This window comes from Nerophis lumbriciformis, linkage group LG29 (assembly GCF_033978685.3).
Source record: "Nerophis lumbriciformis linkage group LG29, RoL_Nlum_v2.1, whole genome shotgun sequence".
NCBI lineage: Eukaryota > Metazoa > Chordata > Actinopteri > Syngnathiformes > Syngnathidae > Nerophis > Nerophis lumbriciformis.
Genome location: NC_084576.2, coordinates 15,472,035 through 15,495,000, shown reverse-complemented (window position 1 = coordinate 15,495,000; position 22,966 = coordinate 15,472,035). Strand labels below are relative to the sequence as shown.

The 22,966-nt window shown below is 35.5% G+C and overlaps 1 protein-coding gene across 3 annotated transcripts in view; it reads left to right on the top strand.

Moving 5' to 3' along the window:
* The first annotated feature begins 390 nt into the window (after positions 1-390).
* The window catches only part of LOC133572173 (hyaluronan and proteoglycan link protein 3-like), a 45,208-nt gene continuing 22,632 nt past the window's right edge, over positions 391-22,966 (top strand). For 2 of the 3 annotated variants that reach the window (XR_009810499.2, XR_009810497.2), the window contains exons 1-5: positions 391-492; positions 895-1,043; positions 4,818-5,225; positions 14,157-14,459; positions 18,474-19,001. Coding sequence is in view for 1 of the 3 variants with exons in the window: in XM_061924946.2 (XP_061780930.1) it covers positions 899-1,043; positions 4,818-5,225; positions 14,157-14,459; positions 18,474-18,751 (1,134 nt within the window). In the remaining 2 variants the exon portion in view is untranslated. Of the gene's footprint in view, positions 493-894; positions 1,044-4,817; positions 5,226-14,156; positions 14,460-18,473; positions 19,379-22,966 lie in introns of those variants that run through there. The other variant, XM_061924946.2, reaches the window with a different exon arrangement.

Here is a 22,966-nt window from a genome sequence, read left to right as displayed (position 1 = left end):
TTTAGCTACGGTACTTGCATTCCTGAACAAAAAAAAAGTTGTTTTAGTTTATTTACTAAATGTATATTTTTAAATTTACATTTTTCATTCATAAATACTTTTCCAACAAACAAATGTAATCATTACTGTGTATTGTGTGATGTCATTGAATCATTTGTGTATTCGTATTGTGATCACATTAACATCTGTGTTTTACAATGTTACATTTTGGACTTATACTAGATTCTTATCATTTTATAACAGCGTAAGAATAACAGGGTTGAATCTAAATGAAAAATAAATTTGTTTATGAATTTATGAAAATTTGGACGCCACTGTGAGCAGCCTGACGTGGTGACGTCACCACGCAGCGAATGAAGAGGAGGAGATCAACGCACACGCGCACGCACACACGTACACGCACAAACACATGCGCGCGCACACACACACACACAAACACACGCACACACACTGAGTGGCTGACAGCGAGTATTTCCACGTTCTCTAAGGCTGGTGAGTCCATTAATTGAATATCCTTTTTGTCAAATTGAGAGTAACTTTAATTGACGGAAGAAAAAAAAACACATTTTCTTCTCGCACAGATGCGTTAAAAGTGCGTGTTGTGAAAGTTAAAGAGATGTTTACTTTCAGGAACTTATGCTCGTCAAAAAGATAATTTTATGACCCGACACTAAGAAACTCCCAATATTGTATCGGTTTTCTATTTTACTCTTTCATTTAACAACAATTTACTGCTTAACAAGTTGGATGTTGAGTTCCTAATTTATGCTTGAGTATGATTTAACGATCATTGGAATGTTTTTATTGATGTATAATTTCAGTAAACCTCGTGTTTATTCTAAGTGGAATTTTAAAAAGCTTATTATTTTTGTTGTTTTCTTCTTTTCTTTAAAGCGTCATGCTCGGTCTCTGGCGCCCTCTGCTGGCTGCATGCCTGCTACTACAACTACTACTACTGCTACCTGCCTCCTGGTGCAGGATGCCTGAATACAACAATGGATTCTACTACCATGACGTCACCAACAGCAACGGCAATGGCGAAAGTAGGTCTTTTTTTTTTTTATATATATGAGTTTTTTTATAAAAGTTTTCATATTTTTCCACGAATTTTAAATAAGTGTCCCTCAATTGTGTAATGTGATTATTGTCCAAAATCTCAGCTTGATGCTGGATTTTAGACAGAAGTGCAACATTAGTGCTTTTTCAGCTCTCACGTCTGTAACAGCTGCGGGTTTTACTTTAAGATGTGTAGCGAAGCCTTTTTACAAAGTAGTTGAGTACATATAGCGGGCAAATTTAGCCCATTCGCCAAATAAATGATCGAGCTTAAAGCTTTCACGTCGGATAGTTGGCAAAACTCCAGTCTTGATAAGATGTGTAGTGAAGCCTGTTTATTTTAAGACGTGTAGCGAAGCTGTTTTTTTGTTTTTGTTTTTGTTTTTTTATATATATCCTTTCTTTTTTTTTACAAAGCAATCTCTTGTGAAGTGCGAAGTTTGCCGATTTGCCAAAGAAAAACTAAATGGTGAAGCAAAAAGTTTCTATGTCGGATAGTTGGCAGAGCTCCAGTTTTTATTTTAAGATGTGTAGCAAAGCCTGTTTTTCCCCCCCTTCTATCAAGCAGTCTTTTGTTAAGTGCTAAGTTCTTCAATTTGCTAAAGAAAAACTACCTAATCAAGCTTAAAACTTCTACGTCAGATAGTTGGCAGAGCACCAGTCTTTATTTGTTTTAAGATGTGTAGCGAAGCCTGTTTTTTTGGTGTGTTTTTTAACACAGCAGTCTTTTGTGAAGTGCTAAGTTTGCTAATTTGCTAAAGAAAAACTAAATAATCAAGCTTAGAGCTTCTACCTTGGATAGTTGGCACACCTCAAGTCTTTGTTTTAAGATGTGTAGCGAAGCCTTTTTTTCTTTTCTTTTTTTTTAATAAAGCAGTTTTTTGTGAAGTGCTAAGTTTGCCGATTTGCTGAAGAAAAACTGAATAATCAAGCTTAAAGCTTCTGTGACGAATAGTTAGCAGAGCTCCAATCTTTATTTGAAGATGTGTAGTGAAGCCTGTTTTTTTCTACAAAGCTGTCCTTCGTGAAGTGTTAAGTTCACAGATTTGCTAAAACTTTACATAATCAAGCTTTAAGTTTTAACGTCAGATAGTTGGCAGAGTTCTCGTCTGTATTTAAGATGTGTAGCAAAGACCGTTTAAAAAACAAAACAAAACAGTTTTTGTGTTCAAGTCTTTGTTTTAAGATGTGTAGCGAAGTCTGTTTTTTGTGTTTTTTTTGTTGTTGATTTTTTTTTTTTACAAAGCTGTCTTTTGTGAAGTGCTCAGTTTGCCAATGTGCTAAAAAAAAAAGCTCTTAAAGCTTTCACATCAGACAGTTGGCAGACCTCAAGTCTTTGTTTTAAGATGTTTAGTGAAGCTTGTTTTTTTTTACACAGCAGTCTTTTGTGAAGTTTGCCGATTTGCTAAGGAAAAACTAAGATGTGTAGCGAAGTCTGTTTTGTTTTATTCTTACAAAGCAGTTTCTCTTGAGGTGCTACGTTCGCTGATTTGCTAAAGAAAAACAAAATCATTAAGTTTAAAGCGTCCACATCAGATAGTTGGCTGAACGCCAATCTTTATTATAAGATGTGTAGCAAAGCCGGTTTTTTTGTTTTAGTTTTAGTTTTATAAGGCAGTCTCTTGTGAAGTGCTAAGTTAACCGATTTGCTAAAGAAAAACTAAATTATCAAGCTAAACAGAGCTCCAGTCTTTATTTTAAGATGTGTAGCAAAGCCTGTTTTTTAAATTTTATTTTCCAAAGCAGCCTTTGTGAAGTGCTAAGTTCACAGATTTACCAAAGAAAAACTAAATGATAAATCTAAAAGCTACCATGTCGGATAGTTGGCAGAGCTCCAGTCTTTATTTTAAGATTCGTAGCGAAGCCTGTTTTTTTTTTTTTTTTTTTTTTTAAACAGAGCTGTCTTTTGTAAGTGTTAAGTTTGCCGATTTGCCCCCCCAAAAAACAAAATAATCAAGCTTAAAGCTTACATGTCGGATAGTTGGCAGAGCTCCAGTCTTTATTTTAAGATGTGTAGCGAAGCCTGTTTGTAATTTATTTTTGTTTTTGTTTTTTACTCAGCAGTCTTTCTTAAGGTGCTGAGTTCCTTGATGTGCTGACGATACACTAAATGAGCAAACTTACAGCTTTTTACGCTGGATAGTTGGCATAGCGCCAGTCTTTATTTCAAGATTCGTAGCGAAGCCTGTTTTTAAATTTTATTTTACCAAGCAGTCTTTAGTGAAGTGCTAAGTTTGCTGATTTACTAAGGAAAAACTAAATGTTAAATCTTAAAGCTACTATGTCGGATAGTTGGCAGAGCTCCAGTCTTTATTTTAAGATGTGTAGCGAAGCCTGTTTTTTAATTTTATTTTACAGAGCAGCCTTTAGTGAAGTGCTACGTTCGCCGAATCGCTAAAGTAAAACTAAACAATGAAGTTTAAAACTTCCACATCGGATAGATGGCAGAGCTCCAGTCTTTATTTAAAGATTCGTAGCAAAGCCTGTTTTTTGTTGTTGTTTTTTAACAAAGCTGTCTTTTGTAAGTGTTAAGTTTGCCAATTTGCCAAAGAAAATGAAATAAGCAAGCTTAAAGCTTCCATGTCGGATAGATGGCAGGGCTCCAGTCTTTATTTTAAGATGTGTAGCGAAGCCTGTTTTTAATTTTAATTTTTTTTCACTAAGCAGTCTTTCTTAAGGTGCTGAGTTTCTTGATGTGCTAAAGATAAACTAAATGATCAAGCTTACAGCTTCTACGCTGGATAGTTGGCACAGCTCCAGTCTTTATTTCAAGATTTGTAGCGAAGCCTGTTTTTTAATTTTATTTTACGACGCAGTCTTTAGTGAAGTGCTAAGTTCGGTGATTTACTTAAGAAAAACTAAATGAAAACTCTTAAATTACCACGTCGGATAGTTGGCAGAGCTCCAGTCTTTATTTTAAGATGTGTAGCGAAGCCTGTTTTTTAATTTTATTTTACAAGACAGCCTTTAGTGAAGTGCTACGTTCGCCGAATCGCTGAAGTAAAACTAAACAATGAAGTTTAAAGCTTCCACATCGGATAGGTGGCAGAGCACCAGTCTTTATTTAAAGATTCGTAGCGAAGCCTGTTTTTTGTTGTTGTTTTTTAACAAAGCTGTCTTTTGTAAGTGTTAAGTTTGCCAATTTGCCAAAGAAAATGAAATAAGCAAGCTTAAAGCTTCCATGTCGGATAGATGGCAGGGCTCCAGTCTTTATTTTAAGATGTGTAGCGAAGCCTGTTTTTAATTTTATTTTTTTCCATTAAGCAGTCTTTCTTAAGGTGCTGAGTTCCTTGATGTGCTGAAGATAAACTAAATGATCAAGCTTACAGCTTCTACGCTGGACAGTTGGCAGAGCGCCAGTCTTTATTTCAAGATTTGTAGCGAAGCCTGTTTTTTTATTTTATTTTACGACGCAGTCTTTAGTGAAGTGCTAAGTTCGTCGATTTACTTAAGAAAAACTAAATGAAAACTCTTAAACTACCATGTCGGATAGTTGGCAGAGCTCCAGTCTTTTTTTAAAGATGTGTAGTGAAGCCTGTTTTATAATTATTATTTTTTTTTTTTTTACAAAGGAATGTTTATTCAAGTGCTGAGCATAACAGGTTTAGATTTGTTCGGAATTGATGATGTAGTCACAGTGCATCAAACTGGACCAAGTTGATCGCCATGGTAACAAGTGTAGATCTTTTGTTCTATCCGGCCAGTACTTGAGAGGCTCACTGCAAGTGAAACAAAAACAAATGTTCCATGATGTCCTCCAGTCTACTACAACGGCGTGCGTCTGCATGTGGAGTCCCCCGAGCCGTCAGTGTCGGCCACCAGGGGGAGCAGCGTCACCCTCCCGTGCCACTTCCACTACGAGCCTGAGGTCAGCGCCCCCCGCAGGACGCGGGTCAAGTGGTCGTGGTTGCCCGCCAACACTGCCGCGCCCGCCGCCCCCGCTGCCCCGGGCGCCGCCCCCGCCATGGAGACGGAGGTGATGGTCGCCATGGGCAACCGTCACCGCAGCTACGGCAGCTTCCGGGGCCGCGTGCGCCTGCGACGCTCTGCGCCGGGCGATATGTCGCTGGTCATCAACGAGCTGCGCCTCAATGACACGGGGCGATACCGATGTGAGGTGATTGACGGCGTGGAGGACGAGAGCGTCACCGTGGAGCTGGAGCTGCGAGGTCAGTGATTGGTTTGATGGATTTTATTACCAATTTATTACTATTATTATGTTGTGAGCGATAAAAACATTCACTGTTTCCGGGTTAAGTGTGAACAATGCTAACAACACGGCGGCTAACGTCAGCGTTTTCTCCGCCGCGAAAATCAGGTTGACCAACTTTTGTCAGAGCAACTTTTTGATGGGCTTCATCTTCAGCTCCTGCCTTGTCAATAACACATCTCCACATTGGTGAGCCTTTGAAGGGGAATGACAACGCAGGACACACAATGCTAACAACACGGAAAGCTAACAACACAGCTAATGGCTATCTTAGCTGTGACTGTCAAGTTAACCAGGTTTTTGCGGAACAATTTAAGCCCAGTTCTGATTTAGATCAATTACCCAGGATGGGATGAGGTATTTCCACGTCGTGGCTGTGTTGTAGTGGCCGGGTGATGACCATAGCAAAGCCCAAGCATTCACACATATAAGATTCTACACTAGACTGACCATACATCCTCTTTTCCCTGGACGTGTCCTCTTTTGTGGGGCTGTCCGGGCGGAGTTTCTTATACGCCTCAAATGTCCGGAATTTTGAATTAGGGTTGCGTGTATTTTCAATGTACGTCCAGGGTTAAGAAGGGGTTGAAAACAAAACAAATTGTGAAGGTGTGCTCACGCAGCAGCATTCGTGAGGGAGGGGCAGAGACAGAGAGAGCAAGGGAGTGGATTGATTGATTGATTGGAACTTTTATTAGTAGATTGCACAGTACAGTACATCCATCCATCCATTTTCTACCGCTTGTCCTTTTGGTAAACCCGAATAAGACGTTCAACTTGTTTAAGTTGGGGTCCATGATAATCAATTCATGGTACAAATATATACATAAAAAAACAACATTAAAAAAAAACTAAAATATTTTGAAATGAGGGATAGATCTGAAGTTGATGTAGACTCCAGAGATTTAAGCGTTAAATATAAAATGTATGTATGCCCTGGCACACCATTATCATCATTTCATGACCCAAGCAAAACACTTTTTACACTTTAAAACTGAAATAAATACACATACAACTTATCAAATAAAAACATAGAAAAAACTACCAGCAGCGGTAAAGTTCAGATCCATGAAGGAAAGAAGAAAGTGAATGAATGCTTATAACTGAATAAATGTAAATATGTATACAATTTCTTTTAAAAAAAATTTTTATGAATGAAGTAACGTTTATGACAACCTATTTCCAAAACACAATATAGAGTGTGAGATATAACAGGATAATGCATACGTTTATCATTTGTTTTCAAAACGCTTGCAAAAAAGTGGGACTCCAAAAATTTACTGCGGGACCCCTTTTTTATGACTTGATGAGGTCTCTGGGACCCCATTTTGAAAATTCCTAGCACCAACACTGCGGTCAACAGAGAAGAAAAAATGCTTTATTTAAATAAATATATTATTTATAAAGCAAGTTCGAGTATCATTGGCAAATTTTCACCTCGTCCCGGCCTTGGCGTGCTGCCCGCCTTGGCACGCATATACTGTATGTGTCCTCTTTTTGGGGATTTCACAATATGGTCAGCCTATTCTACACCAAAAAAATCATCTATTTATTATTATTGTTCCACCGCCAAAGTTTGCCGGAGACAACAGCCCACAGTTTTCATAAGATCGAAACCGTTCAAGTATCAAAATGTTCGGTTCGACCGGGAATCGTGAGCTCTCCAAAACATTTATAAAAAATATCCCAGGTTACCCTAGAATTCCCGGTTTTCCGGGTCATTTTTCCCAGTGACAATGACTGGGCCATTTTTCGAACTTGCGCGATTCCCACATTTCTTAACCGATTCGAACCGTTCCACCGTCCACACGCTTATCTCACCTTGGACAATCATACTACCATTTTCCAAGTTCAAAAATTTCCAGGAACTGCTGGTCTTCACCTCTTTCTGGAAAGTTTTCACAGTCCACATTTTTCAACCGTTTTTGATAGGGTTGTGCTAGTATAGTACCAGTATACTAATGAATCATATTCGGTACTATACCGCCTCTAAAAAGGACTGGTCTTTTTTTGTTTAAAAAAAAATTATATTATGTTTATAAACTCAGGAAATACGTCCATGGACACATGACGACTTGAATTATGACCAATGTATGATCCTGTTACTACTTGGTGTCGGATCGATACCCAAATTTGTGGTATCATCCAAAACTAATGTAAAGTATTCACATTCCATATCAACCGAAGAATAAGTGATTATTACATTTTAACAGAAGTGTAGATAGAACACGTTGAAACAGTAAATAAGCAGATATTAACAGTTAATGAACAAGTAGATTAATAATCAATTTTTACAGCTTGTCCCTCATAATTGTGACAAAAAATAATAGAATGATAAATGACACAATATGTTACTGCATATGTCAGCAGACTAAATAGGAGCCTTTGTTTGATTACTTACTACTAAAAGACAAGTTGTCTCGTATGTTCACTCTTTTATTTAAGGACAAAATAGCAATAATAAACATATGTTTAATGTACCTTAAGATGTTTTGTTAAAATAAAGCCAATAATGCCATTTTTGTGGTCCCCTTTATTTAGAAAAGTATAGAAAAATATAGACATAGATTTTGGTACCGGTACCAAAATGTTGGTATCGGGACAACCTTAGTTTTTGAACATTTCACCTTCAAAACATTCCTTTAGTTGGGACAACAATTGTTCTTTTTTGTTTTTTTCGTACAAATTCCAGTTTTTCCCGAAATTCTGAAATACCCTTTCTCAATTCAACATTTTCCAACCAATTCTAAAAATTCCAACACCAACCCATTCATATCATCTAGGACACTTGTGCTAGTATAAACACTTAGAAAAATTCCCGATTTTCACAAAATTCTAACAGTTCCAGGAAATTCCCATTCAAATAAATGGACATATTCATAATTCTGCAATGCCCTAAATTCTCAAAATCTTACACCATTTTTAAACCTGATTCCGACCTTTCAACCATCCACACACACTACTCTTCCGATATATTGAACGCAAAACATGTTTTCCCTCTCCCCAAATTCCCGGTTTTCCGAGATTTTCCTGGAATTTTCTCCCCAGTGACAATGAATGGGCCATTTTTCGAACTTGCATGATTCGAACCATTCCACCATCCACACACTTATCTCACCTTGGACAATCAAACTACCATTTCATACAAAGTTCCAAAATTTCCAGGAATTCCTGGTTTTCACCTCTTCCTCGAAAGTTTTCACAGTCCACATTTTTCAACCGTTTTTGACCATTCCACCTTCAAAACAGTCCTCTTAGTTGGGACAACAATTGTTCTTTTTTCTTTTTTTTTTGTACAAATTCCCAGTTTTCCCTAAATTCTGAAATACCCATTCTCAATTCAAACTGTTACTCCGTCAACATTTTTCAACCAATTCTAAAAATTCCAACACCAACCAATTCAAATCATCTAGGACACTTGTGCTAATATCAACATTTTCAAAAATTCCCGATTTTCACAAAATTCTAAAATTTCTAAGAAATTCCCATTCAAATGAATGGACATAGTCATAGTTCTACAATGCCCTAAATTCTCAAAATGTTGCGCCATTTTTAAACCTGATTCCGACCTTTCAACCATCCACACACACTACTCTTCCGATATATTGAACGCAAAACATATTTTCCCTCTCCCCAAATTCCCGGTTTTCCGGAAATTTCCCGGAATTTTCTCCCCAGTGACAATGAATGGGCCATTTTTCGAACTTGGACGATTACAACATTCTTAACCGATTCGAACCGTTCCACCACCCACACACTTATCTCACCTTGGACAATCAAACTATCATTTCATACCAAGTTAAAACATTTCCAGGAATTCCCGGTTTTCACCTCTTCCTAGAAAGTTTTCACAGTCCACATTCTTCAACCGTTTTTGACCAGTCCACCTTCAAAACCTTCCTCTTAGTTGGGACAACAAATGTTCTTTTTTCTTTTTTTTGTACAAATTCCAGATTTTCCCGAAATTCCCGAAATTCTGAAATACCCATTCTCAATTCAAACTGTTACTCCGTCAACATTTTTCAACCGATTCTTAAAAATTCCAACACCAACCCATTCATATCATTTAGGACACTTGTGCTAATATCAACATTTTCAAAAATGACCAATTTTTGCAAAAAATTCCAGGAAATTCCCATTCAAATGAATGGACATAGTCATAGTTCTACAATGCCCTAAATTCTCAAAATGTTGTGCCATTTTTAAACCCAATTCCGACCTTTCAACCATCCACACACACTACTCTTCCGATATATTGAACGCAAAACATATTTTCCCTCTCCCCAAATTCCCGGTTTTCCTGGAATTTCCCGGAATTTTCTCCTCAGTGACAATGAATGGGCATGCACTGGTCACCGTTGCTTGATATATATTTATTAATAAATAATAATTTATTAGTTCTCTGACTTATTTCACATGTTTCTGTATGCGTGCGTGCAATATTTAGCATATGCGCCAACAGGAAATACATATTTTGCTTCTAAATGTTCGAAAGCAGGCGCAATATTTCTAAATCTCACTATCAGTGTTTGTTTATGTATTCAATATCAGTGTGTGTGAGTGAGTCAGTGGTGTAAGTGGAGCAAGGTTGATTGTGTCATCGCCTGGGCAGTGTGTGTTCTTGTGCTAGGATTAAAACTACTGTTTCTACTCCACAATCTTCTGCACCGCACACAATGCACAACATCAACACAAGTGATGATACAAGACACCACACACACGATAACGGCCGCACATCATCCGTCACACGTGTGAGTGACACAATAAAGATACACAAAGTACTTTTTCTGGACCTTTTTGACGACTTCCCAAAAGGACAGTTCAAACTAAATATTATTTATTTGTATTATTATTACATTATTTGTATCAATATTGTGTTATTTGTACCACTGCAAATGTATAATTTTCTATCTTCCATTTTTCTTCAAATCCTTGCTCAAAAACCAAACTTAGATAAGAAGACTAAACAGACAAGGACAGAGTCAGCGCTGACACACACGCACACATACACACACACCAATATTTAAATAGTAATTATTTCCTTTTCTTTTTGGTCTATTTTTGGTTTCTAAATTGATTGCGTACAAATAATTAATACATTTTTGTAAACAATATTGTATTTTTGTGTGATCTATACTAGATCGTATGCCATTCATGTGGAGCTATTGTGTTACTTTAAATGTGGTGTTGTTTGTCAAGTGTGAATGTGTGTATTCCTTTTGCCTTGATGTTGTACGTGAAAACTTCAAAGCTTTGTGAGATTTTAGACCCCAAAAAGAATTTGCGGGTGCTAATAGCAAACTGATAGCGAGCAAAAATGACTGTCTTGCGTTTCCAATCATTTCCACAACTCTTTTTTTTGTGTGTGATAGAGTGATTGGAGCACATGTTTGTCACAAAAAACATTCATGAAGTTTGGTTTTATGAATTTATTATGGGTCTACTGAAAATGTGACCAAATCTGCTGGGTCAAAAGTATACATACAGCAACATACATGATCAATTTTGGTGATGTAGAAAAGTGACAATCAAATCAAATTAGCTTCATGGCATGGCCTCTTAACTTCATGTAAGTAATTATGATTGACGACACCTGTTGACTTGTTTAAGCCCATTTAAATAGGGCTCATGTGTAGCAGTCATTAGACTCGGTTCCAAACGCGACAATGGGAAAGTCAAAGGAACTCAGCACAGATCTGAAAAAACTAATCATTGACTTGAACAAGTCAGGAAAGTCACTTGGAGACATTTCAAAGCAGCGTATAGTCCCAAGAGCAACTGTGCAGACAATTGTCCGTAAGTATAAAGTGCATGGCACAGTTTTGTCACTGCCACGATTAGGAAGAAAACGCAAGCTATCACCTGCTGCTCAGAGAAAATTGGTCAGGATGATCAGGAGTCAACCAAGAAGCACCAAAAAGCAGGTCTGCAATGAATTGGAAGCTGCTGGAACACAGGTGTCAGTGTCCACAGTCAAGCATGTTTTGCATCGCCATGGACTGAGAGGCTACCATGCAAGAAGGAAACCCTTGCTCCAGAAGCAACACCTTAAGGCTTGTCTAAAGTTTGCTGCTAATCACATGGACAAAGATAAGAAGACCTTGTGGAGGAAAGTTCTGTGGTCAGATGAAACAAAAATTTAGCTGTTTGGCCACAATACCCAGCAATATGTTTGGAGGGGAAAATGTGAGGCCTTTAATCCCAGGAACACCAATTCCTACTGTCAAGCATGGTGGTGGTAGTATTATGCTTTGGGTCTGTTTTGCTGTCAATGGAACTGGTGCTTTACAGAGAGTAAATGGGACAATGAAAAAGGAAGATTACCTCCAAATTCTTCAGGACAACCTAAAATCATCAGCCCGGAGGTTGGGTCTTGGGCGCAGTTGGGTGTTCCAACAGGACAATAACCCCAAACACACGTCAAAAGTGGTAAAGGAATGGCTAAATCAGGCTAGAATTAAGGTTTTAGAATGGCCTTCCCAAAGTCCTGACTTAAATGTGTGGACAATGCTGAAGAAACAAGTTCATGTCAGAAAACCAACAAATTTAGCCGAACTGCACCAATTTTGTTGTCAAGAGAAGCGGTCAAAAATTAAAGCAGAAGCTTGTGGATGGCTACCAAAAGCCCCTTATTGCAGTGAAACTTGCCAAGGGACATGTAACCAAATATTAACATTACTCTATGTATACTTTTGACCCAGCAGATTTGGTCACATTTTCAGTAGACCCATAATAACCTCATAAAAGAACCAAACTTCATGAATGTTTTTTGTGACCAACAAGTATGTGCTCCAATCACTCTATCACAAAAAAATAAGCATTGTAGAAATTATTGGAAACTTAAGACAGCCATGACATTATGTTCTTTACAAGCGTATGTAAACTTTTGACCACGATTGTATATATAAATATAAATATATATATATATATATATATATATATATATATATATATATATATATATATATATATATATATATATATATATATATATATATACATATACAGTATATATATATATATATACCCAGAAAGTTCATTTGAGGTACTGCAGTGGTGCAGGGGGTATTTATGTTAGCATTTAAGGTAGTGATTAGCACTCTAGTTGCCCGCTCGCGATTAGTGCACTAGTATTTGTTCGCTGTTTTGTCCAATGTAGTTGCCAGCTAGCTATTTGTGGACTAATTGCCAGCTAGCGATTATCTCTCTAGCTTTCAGCTAACAATTAGCCCACAAGTTGCAAGCTAGTGATTAGTGCGCTAGTTCCCAGCTTGCCATTTGTTCTCTGGTTGGTCCACTGTAGTTGCCAGCTACCTATTTGCAGACTATATTGTCCTAGCGATTAGCCCTTTAGTTGTCGGCTAGCAATTTGCGGACTAGTTGCCAGATAGTGATTTACGGAATAGATGCCAGCTAGCGATTAACACGCCAGCTGCCAGCTGAGGATTAGTGTGCAAGTTGCCAGATCGTGGTTAGTGCGCAAGTTACCAGCTAGCGATTCGCATTCTAGTTGCCAGCTAGCGATTCGTACACAAGTTGCCAGCTTGTGGTTAGTGTGCCAGTTTCCAGCTAGCGATTCGCATTCTCATTACCAGCTAGCGATTAGTGTGCAGGTTGCCAGCTAGTGGTTAGTGCGCCAGTTACCAGGTAGTGATTTGTGTTCTAGTTGCCAGCTAGCGATTAGTGCACTAGTTGCCAGTTTGCGATATGTGGACTGGTTGCCAGCTAGCGATGAAATCTTTAGTTGTCAGCTAGCAATTTGCGGACTAGTTGCCAGCTAGCGATTAATGCTGTGCTTGCCAGCTGGCGATTAGTGCGCAAGTTGCCAGCGAGTGGTTAGTGCGCCAGTGACCAGCTAGTGATTCACGCTCTAGTTGTCAGCTAGCGATTAGCACACTAGTTTACAGTAAGCAATTTGCGGACTAGTTGCCAGCTTGCGATTAATGCACCAGTTGCCAGCTGGCGATTAACGCGGCAGTTGCCAGCTAGCGATTAGCGCACTAGTTACCAGTTAGCAATTTGTGGACTAGTTGCTAGCTAGCGATTAACCCTTTAGTTGCCGGCTAGCAATCCACGGACTAGTTGCCAAATAGTGATTTGTGGAATAGTTACCAGCTAGTGATTAACGCGGCAGTTGCCAGCTGAGGATTAGTGCGCCAGTTACCAGCTAGTGATTCGCATTCTAGTTGCCCGCTAGCGATTAGTGCACTAGTTGCCAGATAGCGATATGTGAACTGGTAGCTGTCAGTTTAGTTGTCAGCTAGCAATTTGCGGGTTAGTTGCTAGATAGTGATTTGCGGACTACTTGCCAGCTCGCGATTAACGCTATGGTCGCCTGCTAACATTTAACGCGCCAGTGGACGGGTAGTGATTAGCGCCCTATTAGCCAGCTAGCTATTAGCGACACTACTGCTATTAATTGAATCTTAGCATTTCACAATAACAAGGTACCACTATGACCAGTTTAACATAAAACCCAATTTTTACAAGAGTAATAAGTAGGAGATCCTCACTCCATCAGTTTGACAGTCCTTGGCCTGGACAACGTTGAAAACCCCTATTTGTGTATTCAGCTTTATATATTCCTTTTATCTCATTCCTGTTACAAACTTCTCCATCCCTTCAGTCAGCTGTGTACACCTGTGTTCCTGTGTACTTCCTACTTCTAATCAGTAGAACAGAGAGCCTGTTGATTAGATTGTGCACTGCTGCCACCTAGCTGCTACTAGAAAGTGAGTGTGAAGGACAGAGCTGAGAAGAAGAAGAAGCGGATGATAATCATTGAATTCAAGAAAGAAATCATTTAAAAAAACATCAAGTTGTAGGTCAAATCTAAGCCCCTGATGATGTAACAAAGAACCAACTAGCCCAGGTGTGTTTTCCTGCACAGGTGTGGTGTTTCCCTACTTCTCTAACAGAGGACGCTACCACTTCAACTACCCGCGGGCGCAGCAGGCGTGCCAGGATCAGGACGCCACGCTGGCCACCTTCGAGCAGCTGTTCACGGCGTGGGAAGAAGGCCTGGACTGGTGCAACGCCGGCTGGTTGGCCGACGGCACGGTGCAGTATCCCATCACGGCGCCACGCGACGGATGCGGGGGCTCCGGCTTGGCGCCTGGTATTCGCAACTACGGTCCGCGCCACCGCCTTCTCCACCGCTTTGACGCCTTCTGCTTCTCCGCCTCCATCAAAGGTCAGCGGTCAACATTTTTTACATTTAACGGGTTTTTTTTTATTTAAAAGGTAATAAATAAATAGATACAATATTTATTATATACTGTATAGTTTTGCAGTACAACAAATACTTTTAAAATACAAATTTAAATATGTTTAATATTTGTTTATGCCTTACAATGATTACTTAGTCAAAAAATATGCACAAATATATATTTTAGTTAGTGGCATGTTTTGTTTTCTAATTAAAACACTTTTAAAGATTGTAATTGTATAATTATTTTAGATGTAAGGTTATTTTACTTTCAGTGTTTTTTTTTTCCATTTATATTTGATAAAATACAAAATTAAAAAAGTGATTTAAATTACATTTTAATGTATTAAAAAAAATGTTGTATTAAATGTTTGAGGTATATTCTTATATTTGATCAAAATGTATAACACTGAAAATGTATATTTATGGCTGCATGTCCTACCAGAGATACAGCATATTTTATTTCAATACTTGCTTATAATATTGTACTTTTTTATTTTTTTTATTTGTATTATTTATTTATATTTAATTATAATTTATATTATTAAATTAAAATAAATAAAACAATGTCAAGTATCTTCTATTGTGTTAAAATACTTTGAAGAGAATACAAATATATCACATTTTATTTGATCATTTTATGAAATGTTTGATGTATATTACCATATTTTATTTAATCTTTTTAGTGCTATAAATTTGTATGTTGGGGCACATGTCTTCACAGAGCAACTGCATATTTTATTGTAATACTTTTTTGTAATATTGTATTGGATATATATAATATTTTTTATTTTATTTTCTTTAGTGTTTTTTTATTTATATTATTTGTTTTTAAATCTAAATAAATAAAATAATATACTTTATCTCTTGTGTTAAAATTATTGTAAGAGAATACAAATATATTACATTTTACTGTTGTATTTTATCAATAATTTGAGGTATATTACTATTAAATATTTTTAGCATTGAACATGTTTATTTCTGAGTGCAACTACATATTTTTTATTGTAATACTTTTTTTAAATTTTTTAAATATTGTATTTTATCTCCTTTAGTGTTTTAAAATGTATATTTGTTATTTTATTAAAATAAAAAATAAATTAAATATACTGTATCTCTTATTGTATTACACGTGTTTTAAGAGAATACAAATATATTACATATTACCGTATTATTTTACAAAATATTTGAGGTATGTATATTGTTATTGCAAATTTTATTGTACCGGTAATTATTATTATTTTTTTTTTAGTATTGTATTTTATCTTCTTTAGTGTTTTTTTAATTTATATTATTTGTTTTTAAATAAAAATAAATGCAATAATATACTGTATCTCTTATTGTGTTAAAATTATTGTAAGAGAATACAAATATATTACATTTTACTGTATTATTTTATCAAATATTTGAGGTATATTACTATTAAATATTTTTAGCATTGAAAATGTGTATTTCTGGGCGCATGTCTTACCAGAGCAACAGCATATTTTATTGTAATAGTTTTTTTTGTTTGTTTTTTTAATAATATTGTATTTTATCCTCTTTAGTGTTTTTAAATTTATATTATTATATATATTTTTTAAATTAAACATAAATGAAATATACTGTATCTCTTATTGTATTACACGTGTTTTAAGAGAATGCAAATATATTACATATTACCGTATTATTTTACAAAATATTTGAGGTATATTGTTATTGCAAATTTTATTGTACCGGTAAATTTTTTTTTTTTAGTATTGTATTTTATCTTCTTTAGTGTTTTTTAATTTATATTATTTGTTTGTAAATCAAAATAAATACAATAATATACTGTATCTCTTATTGTGTTAAAATTATTGTAAGAGAATACAAATATATTAAATTTTACTGTATTATTTTATCAAATATTTGAGGTATATTACTATTAAATATTTTTAGCATTGAAAATGTGTAATTTTGGGCGCATGTTTTACCAGAGCAACAGCATATTTTATTGTAATAGTTGTTTTTTTTAAAAATAATTTTGTATTTTATCCTCTTTAGTGTTTTTAAATTTATATATATATATATATATATATATATATATATATATATATTTTTTTTTTTTTTTTTTTTTTAAACTAAAAATAAAAATGAAATATACTGTATCTCTTATTGTGTTTTAAGAGAATGCAAATACATTACATATTACCGTATTATTTTACAAAATATTTGAGGTATATTGTTATTGCAAATTTTATTGTACCGGTCATTTTTTTTTTTTTTTTTTAGTATTGTATTTGATCTTCTTTAGTGTTTTTTAATTTATATTATTTGTTTTTAAATAAAATAAATAAATAATATACTGTATCTCTTATTGTGTTAAAATGATTGTAAGAGAATACAAATATATTACATTTTACTATATTATTTTATCAAATATTTGAGGTATATTACTATTAAATATTTTTAGCATTGAAAATGTGTATTTCTGGGCGCATGTCTTACCATAGCAACTACATATTTTTTATTGTAATACTTTTTTTTTAATATTGTATTTTATCTCCTTTAGTGTTTTAAAATGTATATTATTTGTTATTTTATTAAAATAAAAAATACTCTAAATTACTGTATCTCTTATTGTATTACACGTGTTTTAAGAGAATACAAATATATTACATATTACCGTATTATTTTATCAAATATTTGAGGTACATTGTTATTGCAAATTTTATTGTAGTAGTTTTTTTTAAATATTGTATTTTATCTTCTGTAGTGTTTTTTAATTTACATTATTTGTTTTTAAATCAAAATAAATAAAATAATATACTGTATCTCTTATTGTGTTAAAATTATTGTAAGAGAATACAAATATATTAAATTTTACTGTATTATTTTATCAAATATTTGAGGTATATTACTATTAAATATTATTAGCATTGAAAATGTGTATTTTTGGGCGCATGTCTTACCAGAGCAACAGCATATTTTATTGTAATAGTTTTTGTTTTTTTTAATAATATTGTATTTTTTTAAAATATCCCCACCTTCTACCATCCTAGTCACGTCCGTTGTGTCCTTGGGCAAGACACTTCACCCCTTGCTCCTGATGGCTGCTGGTTAGCGCCTTGCATGGCAGCTCCCGCCATCAGTGTGTGAATGTGTGTGTGAATGGGTGAATGTGGTAATACTGTCAAAGCGCTTTGAGTACCTTAAAAGTAGAAAAGCACTATACAAGTATAACCCATTTATCATTTATTTATCATTTATTTTATCCTCTTTAGTGTTTTTAAATTTATATTATTTGTTGGGGTTTTTTAAAATTAAAAATAAATGAAATATACTGTATCTCTTATTGTATTACACGTGTTTTAAGAGAATACAAATATATTACATATAACCGTATTATTTTACAAAATATTTGAGGTATATTGTTATTGCAAATTTTATTGTACCGGTAATACTTTTTTTTTTTTTAATATTGTATTTTATCTTCTTTAGTGTTTTTTAATTTGTATTATTTGTTTTTAAATCAAAATAAATACAATAATATACTGTATATCTTATTGTGTTAAAATGATTGTAAGAGAATACAAATATATTACATTTTACTGTATTATTTTATCAAATATTTGAGGTGTATTACTATTAAATATTTTTAGCATTGAAAATGTGTATTTTTGGGCGCATGTCCTACCAGAGCAACAGCATATTTTATTGTAATGCTTTTTTAAAATGTTTTAAATATTGTATTTTATCTTCTTTAGTGTTTTTTTAATTTACATTATTTATTTTATTTAATCAAAAATACATTAAATATACTGTATCTCTTATTGTATTACACGTGTTTTAAGAGAACACAAATATATTACATATTACCGTATTATTTTATAAAATATTTGAGGTATATTGTATTGCAAATTTTATTGTAATACTTTCTTATAAAAAAAACAAATTCTATGAATAATACTAATTATTTGTTCAAAGGTACAACTCCTATGCTGTACATCATATTGCATTGGTGTTCTCCTGCCGCAGGGACGGTCTACTTCCTGCAGAACCCGACCAGGCTCAACTTCACCGAGGCGGTCCAGGCTTGCGCCAGAGACTTCAGTTCCGTGGCCAAAGTGGGCCAACTGTACGCCGCCTGGAGGCTCTCAGGATTGGACCGCTGCGACGCCGGGTGGTTGGCCGACGCCAGCGTCCGCTACCCCATCACCAAGGTCCGGGCTAACTGCGGACCCCCGGAACCTGGGGTGCGGAGCTACGGCTTCCCCCCATGGCACCTGAAGTTTGGCGTCTACTGCTATCGGTAGACTCTCGGTTAGCATTAGCTGTAGCCTGCGGGCGAATGGGCTTATTTAGGTCCATTGTGCTCCTCTTCCTCCTACAAACTACTGTGACCACTAAGTTGTGCCCCTTTTCCACTGCTCCGTACCTGCTTGATCCGCGTCGGTTTCTGCTCGTCCACATGAAAATAGCTACTTGAAAACCAGGAAGTAGTCGTAGTCACAAATAACAATGGAGGAGACTGAAGACGCGGGAGCTAAGCGGAGATGCAACCGGGTAAGCTAACGTTAGCGTGTGTTTTGTTTTCGGTCATTTCCATTCTCAAATGTTGGCTAGAAACTGGTAGTACTAGTAGTAGTACCGTGTGGTGGAAAAGGGACATTAGACCACCGTATTACAAAATAGACTTTTTTTAATTGCTTGAAGAAACATTACTTTAGCGCAGTACTCCAAACTAAGATTTCATGTCAGTACTACAAGTACATAAAAAGTACATACACTGTGTACACTGAAATATCTGCCACAAAAGTATGCGATTGTCATTGTTTGTGTCGAACGGGCGACGACACTTGTACCTTTTACATTTTTTATATCCTACACAGTATGTAATGTATGCCAGTGCATTTTGTGTCGTTTTTATACAAGTCAATAAAATGGCTGCTGTTTATGTATGGTTTTAGTTCAATGAACAAATGAAGCTGAAGACGCCACAAAAAAGGACGGGGAGATTCGGCAGGAATAGACACTACTAAAGTTACACCACCTAATCAGTGGTTAGAGTGTCCGCTCTGAGATCGGTAGGTTGTGAGTTCAAACCCCGGTCGAGTCATACCAAAGACTATAAAAATGGGACCCGTTACCTCCCTGCTTGGCACTCAGCATCAAGGGTTGGAATTGGGGGTTAAATCACCAAAATGGTTCCCGGGCGCGGCCACCGCTGCTGCCCACTGCTCCCCTTACCTCCCAGGGGGTGATCAAGGGTGATGGGTCAAATGCAGAGAATAATTTCGCCACACCTAGTGTGTGTGTGACAATCATTGGTACTTTAAGAAGTTAGTACAAAACCAAGACGCAGGTTTACAAGGCAAGTTTATACGTCGAAACGAAGTGAAAAACAAACACGATTTTGATGTTGAGAGAAAAATTTACTTTCTGGGGAAAAGGAGTTGCACATTTCTGAGAAACATTTTCCATTCATCCATCCATCCATTTTCTACCGCTTGTCCCTTTTGGGGTCGCGGGGGGTCGCTGGAGCCTATCTCAGCTACAATCGGGCGGAAGGCGGGGTACACCCTGGACAAGTCGCCACCTCATCACAGGGCCAACACAGATAGACAGACAACATTCACACTCACATTCACACTCTAGGGCCAATTTAGTGTTGCCAATCAACCTATCCCCAGGTGCATGTCTTTGGAGGTGGGAGGAAGCCGGAGTACCCGGAAGGAACCCACACAGTCACGGGGAGAACATACAAACTCCACACAGAAAGATCCCGAGCCCGGGATTGAACTCACGACTACTCAGGACCTTCGTTTTCCATTCAAAAGCATACGAATATTTTATTTTCAGGAAAAGGTATATTTTTAACTAAAGTTTTATTTTTATTCCATTAAAACTGTACAGTATAGAAAATACAGTATAATTTGAGAAAACATGCTGGTTATATATAATTAGAAATGGTGTTTTGAGGTTGTTTTTTTTACAAAGCAATGCATATTTTTTGAGAAAACAAGCCATTTTCTAGACAGAACTGTACAAAATGTTTTTTTTGGTCATTTTCAAGAAAAGTTCAGATTTTCTAGAAAAAAGCTGGGAAAAATGTCGACGGCGCTATTGCCAGAAAAACGACTTGAAGATTCAGCAGGAATAGACACTACTAAGAAGTTACAAAACGCAGGATTACAAGGCAAGTTTATTCGTAGAAATGACATGGAAAAACAAACACAATTTTGAAGTTGAGAGAAAAATTTAGGAGTTGCAAATTTTTGAGAAACATTTTCCATTCGAAAATATAACATTATTATATTTTCAAGAAAAGGTATATTTTTAAGAAAAGGTATATTTTTATTCCATTAAAACTCTACAGTATAGAAAATACAGTATAATTTGAGAAAATGTGCTGGTTATATATAATTAGAAATGGTGTTTTGAGGTTTTTTGTTTTGTTTTTGTTTTACAAAGCAATGCATATTTTTTGAGAAAACAAGCCATTTTCCAGTTAAGATTTTCTAGAAAAAGGCTGGGAAAAATGTTGACGGCGCTATTGCCAGAAAAACGACTCGAAGATTCAGCAGGAATAGACACTACTAAGAAGTTAGTACCAAAACAAGACGCAGGATTACAAGGCAAGTTTATTCGTAAAAATGACGTGAAAAACCAACACGATTTTGATGTTGAGAGAAAAATGTACTTTCTGGGGAAAAAGGAGAAAAGTTGCAAATTTTTGAGAAACATTTTCCATTCAAAAGCATAAAAGTATTTTATTTTCAGGAAAAGGTATATTTTTGAGAAAATATTTTTTTCCATAAAAACCGTACAGTATAGAAAATGCAGTACAATTTGAGAAAACATGCCAGTTAAATATAATTAGAAATTGTGTTTTGAGGGTTTTTTTCCAATGCACTGCATATTTTTTGAGAAAACAAGTCATTTTCCAGACATAACTTTTTTTTGGTCATATTTTCAAGGAAAGTTAAGATTTTCCAGGAAAAAGCTGGGAAAAATGTTGATGGTGCTATTGCCAGAAAAAAGGACTCGAATATTCCGCAGGAACAGACACTGCTACAAAGTTAGTACCAATACAAGACGCAGGATTGCAAGGCAAGTTTATTTGTAGAAATCATGTGAAAAACAAACACAATTTTGATGTTGAGGAAAAATATATATATTTTCAAGAAAGAAAGCGAAAAGTTGCGTGTTTTTTAGAAAATGTGTACATTTTCGATTCAACAGCATAAAAGTATTATATTTTCAAGAAAATGTATAGATTTTCCAACAAAAACAAGCTGGGGAGGAAAAAAAAGGTTTTGTTTTTTTAAGTTGCTCCATGGCAGTCTTTTTTTAAGAAATATATATATATATATATATATATATTTTTTTTTTTTAAATTAATTATTATTATTCTATTTAAAAATCAAAAAAAAAAATTTGTTTAACAATGCAAGGCATACTGTACATTTTAAAGAAAAAAGTAATATTTAAGAAAAGTGCATACTTTCAACGAACAATTTGCAGTCATGGTGTTATGATAGCTGATACATTCAATGGCAGCTAATGCTAGCTATCTAAATTGCTATTAGCTAAATACACCTAATGATCTATTTTTTTTAATGCAATCTAACTTGTGAATAAAAGTCTGCTTACTGCGGAGCCAATGGGAGGTCCTCTATTCCGCCCAGAAAACCCAATAAAAAAACATCCAAAAACTGCCAACAATACGCCATTTACATATCGTGACTTGAATATTAACCAAGTGTTAGTGATATTGTTATTATAAGCGCTAACGCAGACAAACTATTTATAGCGGCGCCGTGATCACGAGCTGGTGTGCCAATGTTGACATGATCGACTGGTAAGCTGCTTCCTCGCTTCCCTGCTAGTGAAATGTGAAATTATATTCTAGATCATAAATCATGCCTCACTTGGATATTAGAAGGGCGAGGATGTAATCCGACAAGTTGGTATACTTTAACAGCCAATTTAGAACTGGAAATGGCGAAAATCGACACAAATAGAGGCTTGGTTCCACCCCCCTTTTCTTCGCAAGGATTATGAGTCATTCTTCATCTAAACGGGAGTATATGAACATCCATCAGTCTGCATCCTAATGACAGCCGACCTTGTACAGTAAGTGATGTTTTATTATGTTTGTTGGCTCCCATGAAGTCTGCAGTGATTTTCAATCTATTTTTGGAAAAAAAAGTAAACGTGTTTAGTTTTTTAAAATTAATGCGTGCATATTCCTGAAATGATCAAAATACAAAAATATCAAATGTTTTTATGAATGTGCCCCTTACTACATCACATATACTTACAGCATATATATAAAACCTTAATGGAGGTGTTTGGATGGTCTTTTAAGGGCTTTATATGCAGAATAGAGCTGACTTATTTAGCATTTAGAATGCATAAAAATAAGAAAACCGTGCTTCTCTTTCTTACATAATGATTGTGAGTAAAAGGCAAAATTCCCAAAAAAGTGCAATTCACCTTTTAAGGTGGAAAAAGTTGCACATTTT